This window comes from Penicillium alfredii (genome assembly GCF_028826965.1).
Source record: "Penicillium alfredii strain IBT 34128 chromosome Unknown utg000002l_segment0_segment0, whole genome shotgun sequence".
Classification (NCBI taxonomy): Eukaryota; Fungi; Ascomycota; class Eurotiomycetes; order Eurotiales; family Aspergillaceae; genus Penicillium; species Penicillium alfredii.
The window spans coordinates 1,143,913-1,161,330 of NW_026622699.1; the positions used below are offsets into that span (position 1 = coordinate 1,143,913).

Consider the following 17,418-nt stretch of genomic DNA (forward strand, 5'->3'; position numbering starts at 1 on the left):
TATAATTTTATCGCCAAATATAACCATTTAAAATAATACGAAGAAACTTACTTTTGTTCAGGGATTATATGCAATAATTGAGAAAGGTCTTGTCTTTTCTTGGCCTACCTGAAACATAAGATCTATTTCAATGCTACAGAGTTTAGAAAAGCTGAGCCCGTTCATCCATAGAGAAGGCGTAATATGCATATACTATACGAGAGACATCGAGACCCAGGAAAGCGCATAAGCGGGGAGCAACTGGCGAATGAGAAACAAGGAAGAAGAGGGCGGAGAGGTGAAAGTCAACGAACGTGTTAACCTGGCAGAAATCACGCTGAAACCCAAGTTATATCATTTTAAGATGAAGAGAAGCTTTAATGTTAGATACGCGAATATGTTGACGGGCTCCTGCGTAAAAGGGAGGTATGGTTCTCCCGTCTAGAGCACATGTCACATAAGAGCTCGAAAGGTCCAGAGTCAGTGTTTAAGAATGATTCACATAGAGACATTTCGGCGAATCGACGAATCTGTATTCGCGGTAGTATGGGGCGTCTGCAATGCAGTGAACAACAGTCGATGAGTTGAAATCTGACAGGTACGTCTATATATAGCATTTATACTAATCTTCGCCTATATTGACCCTTGGGAGACACGTCCACCAATCGCGATTTGATTCGTCATTCAATCCTTGGCAAAAATCTTGAGTTGATTGGTGGAACTGATAGGCTTTTGGCGAGATCTAACGACAAGGTATATTTGTAAATCTGCTACCTCTTTCCTGGCAGAAGTGGGTGTCTGTAGGAGAAATAGCTTCTTTGAAGGTTCAATCTAGTACTTATATTACGCGAAATTGTCCTACGATCACACTGTAAGCTCTATATATACAGGGCTAGATTGGAAAGGTCGGAGAGAACGGCCAATCTTGCTTCAGTAAAGCGGAGTAGTCAGGGTTTGATAAAACAGGGCTCTACTTTACTCATATGTCAAACCCTGTAAGTTCAATCTGGGACCATAGGCAGTTTTTGGGACGAAGCGGAGAATTCCAACGGTTAGTGAAGGTACCTATGGACTGAGAATTGTAAACAATTTAAGAGCTTATTGTTCTATTGATAGACCTCCTTATAAAAGGCCGGGCTTACGACATACCACCATTCAAGGGCGACTCCCTGGCAGAACAAAAAAGCACGCTGGAAATAAAGAAGTAGAGGTACCTAAGTTATCTTTAAGGTCCTTGTTAATCTTTATTCCTTTTGAGTGGACCCCGAGGGCTGTGGCAGCTAGGTGTGTTATTACAAAGAAAGGGCCGCGACAATTGACTGGCTAAAAATTAAACCGGTGAACAATCTACCCTGGATTGGAAGATTATTCCCATGTCACGCGCGGACCAAATCTAGGGATAATTCTGTGGTGGGCGCCTTTTTTTCATTTTAGTTGATTATGTTCCTTTCTTCCTTGGTAAGATTCTTACGGCCAAGCGAGAAGCACGTGCACTATCTGACTATCCCCAGATTTTGGCTGCTGGCAGCCTCACCACTTTGATTTCGGGAGCTCCGATGTCCAACTATCGAGAGAACAATCTGATACCCCGGGTCTATCAGACCTACGGGGGCAAAGGATTGACATCGGAGGGATGGAAGTCAACCAAGCAATGGAAGAGTTTTGAGCTATTGTGAGTCGATCCCTTTGCGAAATGAACGTCAACCTGCGAGCTAATGGAGCATGCCACCTTAAGTGGACCGCCAACCAGAAGAACATTGGTGTTTGTGATTCAAGTTGGGGCGTTGATGACAACACCGAGGAAGAGACGAGTTGGCTAAAAGATTCCATCAAGGAGGTCACCGAACAAAGCCCCTTCAGAGGCTACTCTAACTTTGTTTTCGCTATTATGATGCAGGAGACCAAGGGCTGCGTGAGAGTCAGGACGACGGTTGCCCCGGACAGAAGCGTGCGTAACCCAGGCCTGATGCAGACCCACAATGGTAAGGCGAGCTGCTGGAATAACGGAAAGGGCACCAAGCCTTGCACGAAGAAACAGATCTCGGCCATGATTAACGATGGCGTCAACGGAGAGGGCGGCTTAAAGAAGCATCTCCAGCAACTTGGTGGAAAGACGGATGCCACCACTCTATACCAGGTTGCCCGTTCATACAACTCTGGTTCGCTGGCTCCGTCGAAGAATTTGGGCGATGGCCAGGGTGCCACTCCATGCTACGCGTCAGATATCGCCAACCGCCTCACTGGCCAATGGACCGACGGCCCTAGCACTTGCAATTCGAACGATGTCGCCAAGATGGCCACTTCTGCGGGTGGTGCCTCAGGCCACTTGGATGACCAGAACGTCCCGGCCAGCGGCGACGGCGCTACAGGCGTTACTAGTGCGTCATTCCAGGCCAACTCGGCAACGACACAGACCTGGCACGCGGTCGCCCAGCCTATACTTCCGTCGGAGCCAAACATGGCTTTACGTGCCAGTACCTCGCCCTCGCCCACCCCCAACATCGGGGTATCCCAGCAATCCGGGGCCGCTACAAGCAGGAGAGTCTTGGTAACCACTGCACCGCCCGCCCCAAGCATTTCTATTGTGGAAAAGCGCCCTGTTCCTAGTCCGGCACTAAATGCGCCGGTGAGCACCCCAGTGACCCCAGCTAATGCCGGCAACATGCCCGCCCCTATACAGGCTAGCAGGACGCTTGGAAGCCCCAATTATCCCTCCTCGCTGTCATCTTGCCAGCAGCGTCATCTGGTGGTGGACAATGATTACTGTCTGAAGCTGCAGCAGGCATTCAATGTGAGCCTAAATGAGCTGCGCCGCTTAAACCCGGGTTTGAACCAAAATTGCTCGAATCTATGGCTTGGATATCATTACTGTGTAAAGGGAAATTGAATTTTTTGTAGGTACATATAGCGGATAATCTCATAGCAGCTGGTCAATACACGTTTAATGATAAGATTCCATCTTTTACTTAAGCTGTCGACTTTGGGGTGAGACGACAGGTCTAGGGCCCGGGCGCTAGGTTTGTCCAGAAGAAGTAGATTGAAGAGACAATGTTTATCTCCCTTTACTTATCATACTTCCTTTTCCACGTCTAGGTAGGCTGTCGGTCTCACTAATTTGAAAATATATTCATCTCATTTCACAACAGAAGCATTGAAAAGATAGTCCTAAGGTTTCAGCCCTCGCCCTATACACTAGGCATAATGCACGGCTGCACGTCCAATGTTGTGAAAGTGTTCTGTATGGATTTTCATTAATCTTTCATCCAATAGATATGTAGAATGAACCCTATACCAACACAAGGAGTAAAGGGTTGGCGACCTCTTACGTAATAGGCTGATAGGACCGATTGGTAACCAGCCGTGGTAGTCGGCTCGCCGGGGAATCAAGACCCAGGGGATCCTCTTTCAGCTCAATATTGAGGGTGCCTAAAACCCCTCCTTCACCTTTGAAATCACATCTTCAAGATTAAGGACTAAGGTCGAGATACGTGATCTGCTTCAGGTTATCTCTCGACTGACTAGTTGCGCAATGTAAGTCTAACATGTCTGGATATCTTGGTATCCCATAAATTGGAAAAAGAAATATGATGATGGGTCATTGGAATGGGTCAACACATATTATTTAGCTATGATATAAAGGCCGTATTTAGATTGCTAGAACCCTCTTGTCGAACACCCGGATAGTGTCTAGCATGCGACACAAAACAAACCTAGATAAGTAGGATTAAAGAAAAAAAGTAAACAAACAATGCCTGCAACTAAGTGTAATCCGGAAAATAATAGACTATTATTGATATGGTATCTACTGGCGCACGCGAGGTAAACTCATACAAAGGTTACTAATTATAAGAGACCGGCGGCCTTCCCTACCTAGGTGTATATCTATGTGGTTCCTGCTATGTGTGGCCGTGATCTATGGGTCATTCCTCTTGTAAATGTGGGAATGACCTATTTTCCACCCGTTCCTTATATGTGGGTAGCGACCTTTCTCCGTTATTCAGTACTGAATGGGTTTGAATATTACCCATCAACGGTCTGAGCCTTGAGCAGAGTTCGTTTGTACTCTTGATATGAACAGACGACCTTCTCTATATCGTTTAGAACTCCCTCTGATATCGAGTTCCAACCCCTCATTGCCTGCTTGTCGACGGGCGAGTGCGGAGCTCTCTGTGTCTGCCAATGCTTACAAAATGTTACATAGGGGACCAAAGAGTGTAAAGCTGGCCTCCCGAGGTCCGGGCGCACAAAGTCCCTATAGCCCTTGTATTGCTCATATGAGTCGATAAGAGTTGCCCACTGAGAAAGTGTCTCTGTTTTGAGACGGCTCAAGGCGACCCCATTAAGGACAGATGTGAAAGAGAAGAAGTTCCGCCTGTTCCGAAATTCCTATACAGGGATTATTCTTTCTCGTGATCTTTATATCCCCGTAACATATTAAAGGCTTACCTGGGCAAGTTGATCGATAAGTTCAGGATTCACGCCGACATCCATATATTCTTGAACTTGGCGCGTGAGAGCGTCGCAGCGTAAATTTAAGTCTTTAAGATTCGTAATACTTATTATATCTTCTGCTGTAAGTGAATTGAAGAGACTTGCATCAATTATAGTTTTCGCTTCGGCGTAGACAGGTATCTTATGTGGCTTTATACCTAAAAGCTCGTTTTCTGATGTGTCGAACTCAATATTCCATGTCGAGTCCTCGGATAAGTATTGTTTGCGAAAACGAGAGTGAAGTATGATTAGCTGTTTCTGCTTATGACTTACGGGAGTGGGAGCATTAAGGAGTCTCTGGACTGGTTCAATTATGAACCGTGGATCAAGCAACAATTCTGAATATTCGGTTTTTGTCGCACACTGGATTGCATTCTCTACTGCTTTGGCTACGAACGGGTCCGCTCCATATTCGGCCAGGCTCTAGAACAAGTCAACGTTTTAGGCACACACAACAGGGAATCCGAAATCTTCATACCACGAGAAATTTTGGGATACTCCTTTGAACTTCCCTGTAGGTCTCTAGATACTCATATATACTGAAACTGAGATCATTATATAGGCGTGCGAGAGGAAAAACAAACGCAGTCTGCCCAAAGTCACCAAGGGGCAATGATGCCAATTTGGAATCGCTCTCTTTCCCGAGAGCGATGGCATCCACTGTAAGCGAAGTCCCGTCAAGGCGGGATGGGCTCCAGGCCCAAAGCCGCGAGTTTTCCTGCGTTGCCAGAGCACCTAGTTCTCCATAGTTAAGTTGTGGTATGTATTCTGACAAGAGGCAAACACATACCTCTGGGAGATCGAAGAAAAAGTATTTCTTTAAATTTCCCCATGGCTTTTCCCAATATATCAGATGGATCGCTCCTCCGGCGATTTCCGTGTACTTATACCACGACCAGGATCCCCAAATAGAAAACGTGGGTAAATATAGTCAGTTATTGAATGGAACGGGTAGGAGATTACGCATAGCAAATAGCCGGAGCATTCAAGACCCAGACCCTGGGTGTGCACGGCTTCTTCTCCCACCCTTATCTATTTCAGTAGTAATTTACATCTTGTGTTCCTGATTTATTTGTGCCTCGGTCAATGCAGCATTTTGGCATCTTCACCATTTTATCTATCGGGGATATATCCGGTGTGTATCTATAACGATTGGGTGCGTAATACTAACCAGTAAACGTAGGAAATATCGACGAAGTTTCAGTAAGGACGTGGTGTTTGATAGAAAAATGGGGCTGAGAGTTCAATAGCACGTCCACATGCACATGATGCCTTCGACCGTCTATGATAATGGATTCAGCTAGTGATCATTATATACAGTCACATAAGAGTCCCACTACCCTTTTCCCGGATTCTATACACCAGGACCCCGCCGCCCACTTGAAAGACCAATCTGCCAGTATATTCATTTTATCGACTTTGTTACCACTTACCGCCAGTCACATCAGGGAACAGTGAATATACCGAGTAGTCGTAAATGAGTGGCAAGGAGTTTAGAGAGGATAAGGTCCTTCCGAGAATGGTGTCAGACGGTTATGGGAAGGGAGCCAGCCATCGCATAGAGGAATGGAGGAGACTCCCTCGGAGCGCTTCCGATCAGATAGTGGATCGGCGGTGACTCATACTAAGAGGAGTTCATTTTATAGGAGCAATAAGGGTTAGCCCCCATTGCCAATGTGAACACAAAATCCCTTCGCTGGTGGTGCCAATGTCTAAGATACAATGAATCAAGTCGTTGCGCTTTACCTGGAAAAAAGGCCTTGCTTCCCTTTTGCCAACACCTCGTTATGTGTGCAGAATTCCTATGCTCGGCAGCCTTACCAGATCAGCTGGCTATTATGATGGGAAGACAGAGTCAAGTCTAACACTAACCGCGCGCAATCCCGTACACTATACCAACGAACGCAGCGACTCGATAGTGGGGTGGTAATAATTATTGAAAGCCCAAATACCTACGACTAAAACCTATGTGCAGGATAGAGTGGTGAGTTGATATGCGCAAGCAAACATCCTATGCTCGATTGGGGGAGAAGGAGACTTGATGGTGGTTCTTAAAAGATGGTGGTCAAACTGATACCTACTGTAGAGCTCCTACGGACCACCCTATGCTTAGGAAGACCCAGTTACTGGCTTTTTTTTTTTTTTTTTTTTTTTTTTTTGTTTTTGTTTTCCGGTTTTATTTTTTCTTATCACCCCTTTACACTAGTCACCGACCATTTGTTGGATAGCATTTAGATCTTTTCTCTTACCCTCAAAGTCAGGGTATATTTGGGAAATGGTTTTCAGGATGTTAACATTGGCTTCCTTGCGCCGTGCGAATCCGAAAAAAAAAATCAACCGTATGGTGTCTGGTAACCTCCTGGTTCTCATAAATAGACGCCACCACGACCACTTAGTTGGAACCACCGGAGATCATCAGGGTTTCAAGCCTTCTCAGAAGATTAAGACGAACACGAGATATCACATCATGTACAGAAGCCTATTACCTATTTGCCAGTGAACCACCATTGATACTATGAAGAGACTTCTGTCGACAGAATAGATGCCAAGATCTTTCCTTGCTTTGTGAGGGATTTTCTAGAACTAAGTAGTCACCGGCAAGAAAATCCCTGATAAAACTGTATGGGGGCCAACTTTCAGGGACTTTACCAAAGGTCTAAGCGGGATGTAACAGTTCCGACAAAATAACCCAACCTTTAGATTACCTAAATTGGACAATTATATTCCTAATATCGAGATTATTCTAAAACTTACTCCCATGATATCAGGCGACGCAGCCCTGTCCCTTCATCTATGATGCCCTTGAGAAGCAGCTTCAGAATCTACCCTCACTGTAGAGTTTTGTTTTGAAAACATATTAGAAAACAGATTCAACGGTGTACATAAGGTTATTTTCTAATGGCTCATTCCAGAGTATGGTCAAATCAAATTTGACACCTTTTATTTTAGTACTATTCTTTTTGGTGATGACGCTTCGCTCTTCGCGGGTGTCTGTCTGTAATGATTAGCGGGTTACCAGATTTTCAATTATTGCCACAATACCTAGCTTGTCTTCGTAATTAGCTTTTTGATTAGGACAGAAGGCTTACATGGCATCGGATTTGGTTCGACAATCTTCGGGACCAAATTATCAACTCATTGATATACGAAGTGTGCCCAAGGCATGTTGTAGTCAAGCCTTCCATAGCGACGGTTGTTTCTTCGTTCCGAGTAGTTAGCTGGCTCATGGGATATGATAAATACTTCAAGAGGCTGGGCAAAATGATGGAATATGGAGATGGCATCCGATGAGTATGCGTTTATTACGCCAAACCCACATTCATCATATATCTAGCGACTAAACGGCAAACGGATACTAGAGAGTGCCGACTATCATAATATATGCTCGAGAACACATTTTAACCCTCTAAACGAAGAGAAAGGAAGAGAAATGAAAAGAAAAAAAGAAAAAAAGGACCCTTCCTAAGTTCCAGCATAGGCTATATAGTTACTTGTACAGTGATAGTGTCCCTCTGAATTGTGCTTTATTATAGAATCGGTGAGAGCTTCATCACTGAGTCAATCATACAAAAATTTGTATCATTACCCCTTTTACTTGAGCAGTATATGCACAATAGAATCTTAACTCTGGGGGATTACAAAAAGCATCCCAATACAAATAGAACAGGGCCACCGCAGATAATATTCATGGTAATATATGACTCTTGATTGTTGCCCTATTGAGATATATGTATAAGCGGAATATGGTTACTCAGAACTTGCTAACCTTTGTTGATCTATACCTCACGCAGGACCTATTCTTCGGCATGGGTATTATATATATCACGGACTATGTTGTGATGCGGTTCCACGCTAGCTCAAAAATAAAAAACTTTGAAGTACGAGGTTCATCCATTCATCCTTTTTTGAAGGGTGGCCAGCATTGCTACCAAGATTGAGAGAAAGGCACTCTAGAACAGCGAGCTATATGGATTGAGCTTCTTCTTTCATCCTACAATGGATCTTCCTTGACCCAGAAAGTACCGCCAATAATCATAAGGTATCCAGCGGTCGAAACCATTAACAACTCTTCTCGTGTGTCACGAACCCAAGGTCTCCTCTCTCCTTGAGTCGAACGGGAATATCTGTCAGTCTGACGAACCAGGAGTTGGTCACGTGACACTCGTGGTCGAGACGGGGAGTTCCATCTGATGAATGATACAGTGTTAGTTGGTGAAGACAGAATATCTCAAGATTTGGCGCAGGAGGGGCAAGGGGGAGGATGAACGGACATCAAATGTGATGAATAGCATAGCTATAAGCTTGTAACTCTCCAACCGGGCAAGATCCCGCCCAAGACACGTCCGCGAGCCAGCCCCAAACGTAAAGTCCACGGAGTTCATCTTCGTAAAGCGTACCTTGTAGTCTTCATCGGATTCGCCCGGAGTTGGAAGCCAGCGTTCAGGAATAAAAGAGTCAGTGCTTGGCCCAAAGATATCCTCGTTTCGATTGATGACCCATGGATTCATACCCACAATAGTCCCTTCGGGTACGAATCGCCCATCAGGAAGAGTGAAACCACCTACCGGGACGACCCGCTCAATCATGAGACCAATGGGTGGATAGATCCGCATTGACTCGCGCATCACGGCGTCAAGGTACGGAAGGCATTTTAGATCCCTCCACTGGGCGGGTAGCTGAATTCCACCACAGCGTAGTTCGTACCGCAGTTTTTGGTGGGATTGTGGGTGCTTAAGGATATTGTACAAGGCGGAGCACATAGCGGAACCTGTTGTGTCGCTCCCGGCTAACACATTCGAGAGGAGGTATGTAACAACCATATTCGTATCGATAATATCCGGGCGCTTGTGCATCTCGTCGAGGAACTTGTCCAGAAAGTCTGGAGGAATATTCGGGGCGGGACCTCTCTGACGGCGCTTTTCTAGTTCTTCGTAACTGAAGGCCGTTGCCCAGGCAAACCCGGGAGGCCCGAGGCGAAGCAATGGGTTTTTGTCAAAAAGCATGTCCATCCATGGCATTTGCGAGGTCTTTTTAGCGCTTAGAAAATAGCCCTCTTTGTGGAGATGGCGTCAATCTCACACTTACCCGAGCGAAATAGTCCAAACTCTTTTCGGATGTTTCCAGAATACGTTGATGGTCCCACCCGGCCTCCAAAATACCCAGGGTGCGAGAAATTGTAACCTGGCTCATGGTATCCCATGCGACTATCAAAGTTAGCAGGTCCCTAGATGCCTCCCTGAACACGGACATACAAAACATGAGATACTTTGACATATCGCAGACGTTGTTTGGAGTAACGAAGCACTCGCGGAGTACTTTGATCAACAGCTCAATGGTCAGGTCAATAGCAGGTTCTGCCTCCTGGACTTTGCGCATGGAGTAAATTGGCTTTACTGGCCGGATGAATATGGAATGCCAGTTCTCATCCTGGTGCGAGAAAAGGTTCTTGTAGCGTACCCCCGCTACCACGACGTCATTCACATTATACATATCACTCTGTTGTTTTTGTTCAAAAGGTGAGTGTTACTTCCCTCATTAGAGATCTTGCCCAGGATAGAGAGAGCGTACCTTTAACCATGGATTTCTGGTGGTGAAGACTTGCTTGATCAATTTTGGATCCGACAGGCTCAGGATATTTGGACCCATGCGAACGACCGAGCCATGCTTCCGATGTAGTTGAATGTATGTAACATCACATCGACCTTTGAGTACGTCCTGAAAACGCCAGATATCCGTAAACCTGGCTGCAATGGGGCCGGGGAAAGGTTTGAGGGGAGAGCGAAGGTAGCTCCATAGAAAACGGGTAACGACTAGAGTACCCAGGAAGCACCAGAGGCTATTGAGGTATGTGTGAGTCAGAGCCATGGTTTCCGGTGAATTTTTCTTGTGTTGTATTGAATGCTATAGGGGGTTATAACTGAACTGGAGATTGCACGTTCGGTTGCCATCAATTTATAGCATCAGCAAAGGGAGGGCGGGGAGAGCTCCTGTTAAGCGAGGGGGTCAGTGAGCTTGCGTGAAGAGGGCACTCTCTCGATCTGCCACCTTTCGTGACGTCGAGCAAACCTCGGGAGGTAGGACATAGGCACTTCTATCAATACTAAAGGGCTGACTATTATGTACGGCCTGAACGCTTCAAACAACCTATTATTAGCTAGCCGTATGGCAGTGCCGACGTGCCTCTTGGAGGGTCTTGGGTGTGACTGATGTATAGATAATCTGTACCTCACTGACCTTTATTCCGATGTCAATACAGCTTCCGGTAAATAAAATACTTATAGCACGCCCTTGGGCACTATCTCCATGTGCTTCGTAAATTAGGCCTCCGATCAAATCAGGTATGAAATACTAAGTAGTAAGAATAGACTCTTGAATTAAGTATTGTAAATTATCTTTTACTACCAAATGAATTACGATCAAGATACCATTGGGTGCTTATAACGAAGGAAAACGTACCCATCCAACATGCATTTTATATGCCCTGTCAAAATGCGCTGCGTCGTTCCCCCATCGATTTAACAAATACCGTTAGATCCAGATATGGTCCAGTGTACAAAATGTTCCCCGGGCCATTTGCTGGGGTGTAGACCACTTCCCACTCCCACACACCTGCATGAAGTCACGACTGACACAATGTTTCATGCTTTCCCTTGAACATGGGCCCTTCAACTCTCGCAGCCGCTGGGGGCTTGACGCCACCCCCTCGGTTGGTGTCGAAGTGACCCTGTAGTTTTCGGAAGCCGTTGATCTACCCGATGGGGCTTTTAGTGCTCCTGCTGGACGGTGAGAAATAGCGTGTACCGGTGGAAGCAAGGAGGTATTGCTTCCCGCCTCCCCCCCGCTCTTAGGAAGTGAAGGCGTTGCTGGACTAGACGTGCTCGCAAGCCTATTTTCTCCACCTCCAAACCTGGGATGGCCAGTGCAGGCCGGAGAGAACCTTGGTGCCAGATGAGTTTTCTCTCCGTTGTAGGAGATACGGTCTCCGAGATGAGGGGAAGCGGACATCAATCCCCTCACGAGTCATACATCCATTGATATTAGCAACGAACATTGGTGGAAAGGTTTTGGGATATTTGGGCGGATCTCCTATCACGGTGATCGGAGCACAATTCATGTACATCTCTCGGTTTCCCAGTCGATTGAACCAGGTCCAGGCTAATGTATATGTCCCAGGAGACACACCAAATGGAATGGTGAAATTCAAAGTCAGGGGATCCGATCGTCTAGGGGGCAGATTGCCCTGGACATTAACCGGGCAGCCACCCACGATGCTAGAAATTACCATCCAATCAGACTTCCGCGAGGGCGTCAGGTCAGTAGTTAAACTGATCTGACAGGACCCACCTCCGTGCGTGGCCGTCCCAGTTAGTCTTAATACTTGGGGCTCCCCAATCGCTATCACATTTGGCTGTTCTGGACTTTGAAAGGCCCCATGGCGCAGTTTACAGGGGAAGTCCCTTCCACTGGCATGAAGAGGGGAATTGTCCAGCGTATCCACGCCAAATGGGACGGGAGAAATAATTTTCAAATGGGAGTATACCGTCTGCGCGGCCAGCATTATTAGCGCAACAGATCTTGGCTGGGTGAGCTTCATGCCAAATATCCTCACCCAATGGATCTCACAACTAGGGCAAAGCTGCCGGGGTCAAAAGAGTAAAAGGGATGTTCTATGGCAATGGATATTTATTTTCAAGATCTCTGTAGAATCATGGGGATACTAAATATGCGGTGCTATAAATGGAACCAGCTGAGTGGGTTCTCTTTAGCGTGATTAAAACAAGTAATCAAAACGACTACTGGGAGGATTGTAGTATTAATCCCCGCACAGCAAACCGGTACATGGTGCAATGATAAAATAACACGAATTACTCTCGCTTATATATTTGTTGCTGCCTTTGATTAGACACTTACACATCGTGAGGCAATGGTATATGCCTTGAACATAATATATGTCTACTATAATGCTCCGGATCTAGCGTGGTTTGAGCGTTGAATAATTTCTCTGGTGTAAACCAAAAGCAACTCCCCGCCTTGTAGAAACAGACACACCCCACCTAATGAGGCCTGTGACAGGCCCTTGGAGAGATATACTGTTCATTTCTCCGTTTAACATCCACATCACGCACCCTATCTGGACCTATATTTTTATACCCCTCGAGAATGGATTATTTCGTCCTATACATATCCTATACATAGAGATAGGTGGAGGGGGAAAAGGAAAGGCCAAGGCGGCAAAACCTAGTACACCCCAGGACGTGAGACAATTTAATAATGAAAGGTAATAATACTATCGAGGTATCGAATTGAACAGTCACTAGCCAAAGGATCCCTGGCAGAAGGACCGTCTTGATACTAGTTGGTGATTTGACTTTACAGTTGTCTTTACGGAGGGATATCCTAAAAGTCGGTCGCGAATTGGACCAGCAGCTCCTTTGTGAGGATGACCTGCCCTTCCATGCCTCCTGCCGCTTGGCAACCAGCGCGATTACCAAAGGCAAGGCAAATCTCATGAGTGGAAGTCCTGGAATACGTGTACTGGTCTGGACGATGACCTGTAACCGTGGGGACGGTCGCTACCGGTGGACGTGAAATCCCCATGAATAGATAGGACTAAGAATGCAGAGCGCTGCATGTTACGGGTTCCGATGGTGAATGCTCAATCACCAAGCTTCCAAACGTGAACTGCAATTAGGCCATCGCTGGTGTTCTACATAATTGAGATCGCTAGGGCAGTGCGACGGTGGTGAATGGTATCTGCAACCAGCGTCGAGCGTCGAGGGCCAGCTGTGACGCAGACTCGGATGTTCCAACCTCGACGACACAGGTAAGGTTAGAATGGGCCGTCCGGGGCGCTGAGCAGATATTGGGCTCATTGGCCCAGTATCCAAGACTGTTGATTGGCGGTGGGCGGGCGACAAGCTCGCGGCTGATCTACATGGCGAACAGCTGTTCATCTCCTATCATGCGAAAGGAGCCGGCAAAATCCTCGTGGTTCCAGCCCGACATCAAGTTTACAAGCGGCACTTGAGTCGAATAGTGGTAGCCGAGTCTGATAGATTTAGACGGGCGGTTCTGGTCCGAGGAGAGGCTGTCCAAATCTGAGCCGGTCACGCCAGAAAATTCGAGATATTGCTGTGTGGTCTCGTATCTTCGGAGAAAGTCAGAATGGTCGTGGATAGCAGTGAAGCAATGCTCATACACACCGTACTTCAAGTAGATGGTACCGCTAGGACGTAGAAGATCAGGCATACTTAAAGGTAGAGCGTTCGATGCAGAGGGAAAGAGATGGAAATAGTCGGGTTTGGGAAGGCGGCCCGTTGGATGGGCAGGTGCATCCGATATGATCATGGCGGCGAGTTTCTGAAGGGACTTGTGGTGGTGGTGGAAGTACGAGTTGGGCCGTGACAGCGGTCCATCAGACAGATTGTGGTTCCAGATAAAGTCCTTCTATAACGAGATTAATGCACAGATTGGGACTTCCTACTTGAAAGATAAGATCCTTAACGAAACTCCCCAAGGGAAGCCCTGAAGGCCCTAAGGCAACCTTAGAACAAATTGCTAACCCTCCGAGGTGATTGAAGGACTTGAGTGTTGAGGTAATGGCCCACGTGACCTCACGAACCCTATTCGACCTACAGATGGAGATGGTGTCGGTTGGTTACAGGGGACAGTAGCAATATGCAGGGGAAATTGAAGAGAGAGAGAGAGAGAGAGAGAGTTGTATTATACCCGATACAGCAGCTCCCTTCCGGGGCTCTTTCCGGGTCGTCGAAGGGGAATTTGAAATCCACGGCAGTCTCTCCAAATTCATATCTTTACTAGTCCACAAATCAAGCCATGGCGGCTTCTTGTCGTAGCATATACCGTCTATTATTCTCTCGACAGCAGCAAAGACCAGCGCAAGATCTCTCACGCTTCAGCCCACAAACCATCTGCCTTTCTGCGGCAAGACTTTATCTTAGCCCCCAGGCCATGGGGTGTTGTCACTGTGCGGTGCGCCTAGGCCCAATGAGTCTTTCTCTGCTTCTTTCCAAAAATAACCACGCCTTGTTTTGTGATTTATACTGCCTTGCCGGCACCGTCTATGAAGAATTCGAGAAGGAACAGAAGCAGGAAACAATGGAGTCAGCATCTAAACTTATTCACTGCGCAACAACCGCTCTGCCACAACTATCACCATGCCGCTTCAAAGAATACCACCTTCATTCCCCAGACGCGGACGTTTTCCCTAGCCATCTTTGTAAAAAACTGCAGAGGGGGCTCAGAAAACGTCATGATCACGTTCAACAACTACTGGAGAGCGACCATGAGCTCTATACAACTTTCACGCAGTTTGTCGGTTTGCTTTACGACCAGACAGATCTCGTCTCCAGTCCTACGAGCGAAGGGGTTCTCAAAACGCATTTTTGGAGAGTCAGCCCATCTCAACCCCAGTATCTCTCAACCAACTTTCGAGAGATTAGGGAAAGCATTCCGCACTTCCTCAAGCTCTTTAGCCTAGATTCAATCGACAATACGAGTGGCAGCGGGTGGTAAGGTGTGTACAGATGCACGACCTATGAAACAAGAAAAGGCATTTCTTATTGCAAGGACCCTTACTCTCTATTACTGAAGAAATGGTCTATTCGCCTAATTTTCCAGCGCTCTTTGAACCTAATCTAGCCTTGTGTCTTCCATATGGGTAGGGCTGGGAACACCGAGCTTTATTTTATTCAGTTATTTTTTTTTCTTTATTTTTTTCGATTTTATATTTTTTTGCGGCAAAAAGAAAAACTTTGTTGATTCCCAAAAAGGTTCACCGGCGTAGTCACTTTGAGCCCCTTTGCACCCGCTAGAAACAGTATTCGTCAAACCAGGGCCATGAAAGACCCTCCACCGCTGTACCGAAAATCCATAATTTAGACAGAGGGTAGAAAGCATGGGTAATTCTCGAGGTGTTTATCTTCTTATTATTATCAGGGAATCCTCATTTCGATACACCTAGGCGCTTAACTGGATCTTTGAGCTTTGCCCGAAATATCCTACTTTCTATCGCACGTATAATACAAAAGCCTCCTATCAGCAAGTTGAGACCCGTCGTATTGAAGGGAGCGTGTTCGAGTATACGAAATAGGAATCACGGCTGTGGCATGATCAGATATTTCAACAAACGGACCCTTCCCAGTGGTGCACCGTCGCTCCGGGTTTTTGTAATTACCATTGATTTTTAAATTACCAGCAGAGGGCGCGAGTCTTAGTTTACTGCGCGGCCAAGGATAGTCATAGTGGGGGGCTTTGGTATTGGCGGGCGGTGAGAGTGTTCAACCAACCAGCAGCAATTGTTTTACGAAACCCAGGTCGAGATCCAGTTCTGGCGATAGGAATGTACATATTTCAACCTGTATATCTAGGATCTTTTATGGGAAAGGCCTCATCTTTGGCTTAATTCCCAAGATCCCCCTACGTTGAACTGATATTCAATGTTTGGAGCCCAGCGATGAATATATGACCAAAGGTCAAATAGAATAGCTGATTGTACTTGGCAGCTCGGAATGATAACGAAAATAGCAATATCTCTCTTTTTTGTACAGGCCGAAATTAGGCCGTGTCCATACACGGACCCACTTTATATATATATGCATTGAGAAGAATGCAATAATCAAAAATATCACCCTACCCAGGAAATGGTTAATAGCAAAACAAGGTTTCGTTCTGGGTAGGTATTGAAAGCGTGCCGCCTATAGCCATTTTGTGTTCTCGCGACTAAAAATCACAGAGAGGTGATCCGAGGTCTATAGCGTTAAATAAATCAACATGGTCCCACCGCGAGTTAATCTCCGACGGCGGCATTGTCCGCCTACCTTGGAAAGTCTACCGAATGAAATCCTTGAACTCGTACATCTAGAAGCGATGGAGGTCAATTTAGCTCGAGCGTCTCATACGATTGCCGAAGCAGTATCGCGAGAGGCGGTATATAGGGTCTTCCTGATACAGGCTTATTGGAATGATCCGCAGGGTTGTACGTACGGATGCTTCCAGTGCTGGGACACAATAAACGAAGTGCACCTTGAAGAGAGACGTAATTACATGCATTACAGGCCCTTTCGGGATATATTTCAATTAGTTCCTTATCGGCCCCTCACAGTCTCGCAGCAGGAAAGGCTCCAGAGCTCTGTTTCGTCGTGTCGCTGGTTCACGAGGCGCAGATTTGAGGATCTCCTACCCTATGCCTGCAGCCTCACAATTGAGGCGCTTCCATGGCCTGGCAAAGATACTGAACCGAATCCGGATGGATTGGCAGAGGGTCGAAGGAGGCCGGTTCCGTTAGACAGATTCACAGTTCTGCACGGCAGGGAAATGAATATTCATATTCGAACAATTCGTATTTTCGTGTTCCCAAATCATCTCTTGCGTGGCCCCTGGGCCCATGGTCGGCTTTACCTTTTGCTTCTACTATGCCAGGGTCTAGGGCAACGGTTCACATGGTACGACGGTAGTTCTTGGCTAGCAAAGCAACGACTGGTCATTCCAACGGTATCTCACGTAGCGTGTCTCGAGGGGATACAAAGGGCCAGAAGGGAAGGAAATCTAGACGCCTATCATTGTGTATCACGACTAATGCAGCTCTTTGGTTCGGACGGTGACTCCTCACAGGTTTCCACTTTACAGAGTCTACATCTCCCAGGTCGGCGAAATCGGCTTCTACGTCTGAACTCGGCCCATGGAAAATCATATACTGCGGAACTCCATGCGCGTCATAGAATACTAAGAGCATGGTCCAGAATGCAGAGGTCATCGTAACGCGATATCGTCCGACCACTCATCTTGGCAATTTGCATTATGGGAGGATAGAAACAGGACGTGATCAGTTAAGGAAGAAGCGCCTGTAGCGATAGTATATGGTATATAGCAATCGCGCACAAAAGAGACATGGAATTCGGGAAAGTAGTGAATAAAAGTCCTCGAATA

At 46.4% G+C, this 17,418-nt stretch overlaps 3 protein-coding genes across 3 annotated transcripts; 1 reads left to right on the forward strand and 2 right to left on the reverse strand.

The window, feature by feature from the left end:
* Nucleotides 1-1,672: 1,672 nt before the first annotated feature.
* Nucleotides 1,673-2,866, forward strand: NUU61_001583 (uncharacterized protein; the record flags this gene model as incomplete). Its single annotated transcript, XM_056652165.1, has 1 exon — nucleotides 1,673-2,866. One exon carries the CDS (start codon nucleotides 1,673-1,675, stop codon nucleotides 2,864-2,866), a length of 1,194 nt encoding a protein of 397 aa, XP_056515432.1.
* A 5,809-nt stretch (nucleotides 2,867-8,675) lies between these two features.
* Nucleotides 8,676-10,335, reverse strand: NUU61_001584 (cytochrome P450; the record flags this gene model as incomplete). The annotated part of the gene is made up of 4 exons (XM_056652166.1): nucleotides 8,676-9,497; nucleotides 9,556-9,674; nucleotides 9,723-9,966; nucleotides 10,039-10,335. 4 exons carry the CDS (start codon nucleotides 10,333-10,335, stop codon nucleotides 8,676-8,678), a joined length of 1,482 nt encoding a protein of 493 aa, XP_056515433.1.
* Nucleotides 10,336-13,401: 3,066 nt separating this feature from the next.
* Nucleotides 13,402-13,818, reverse strand: NUU61_001585 (uncharacterized protein; the record flags this gene model as incomplete). The annotated part of the gene is made up of 1 exon (XM_056652167.1): nucleotides 13,402-13,818. One exon carries the CDS (start codon nucleotides 13,816-13,818, stop codon nucleotides 13,402-13,404), a length of 417 nt encoding a protein of 138 aa, XP_056515434.1.
* Nucleotides 13,819-17,418: the final 3,600 nt, after the last annotated feature.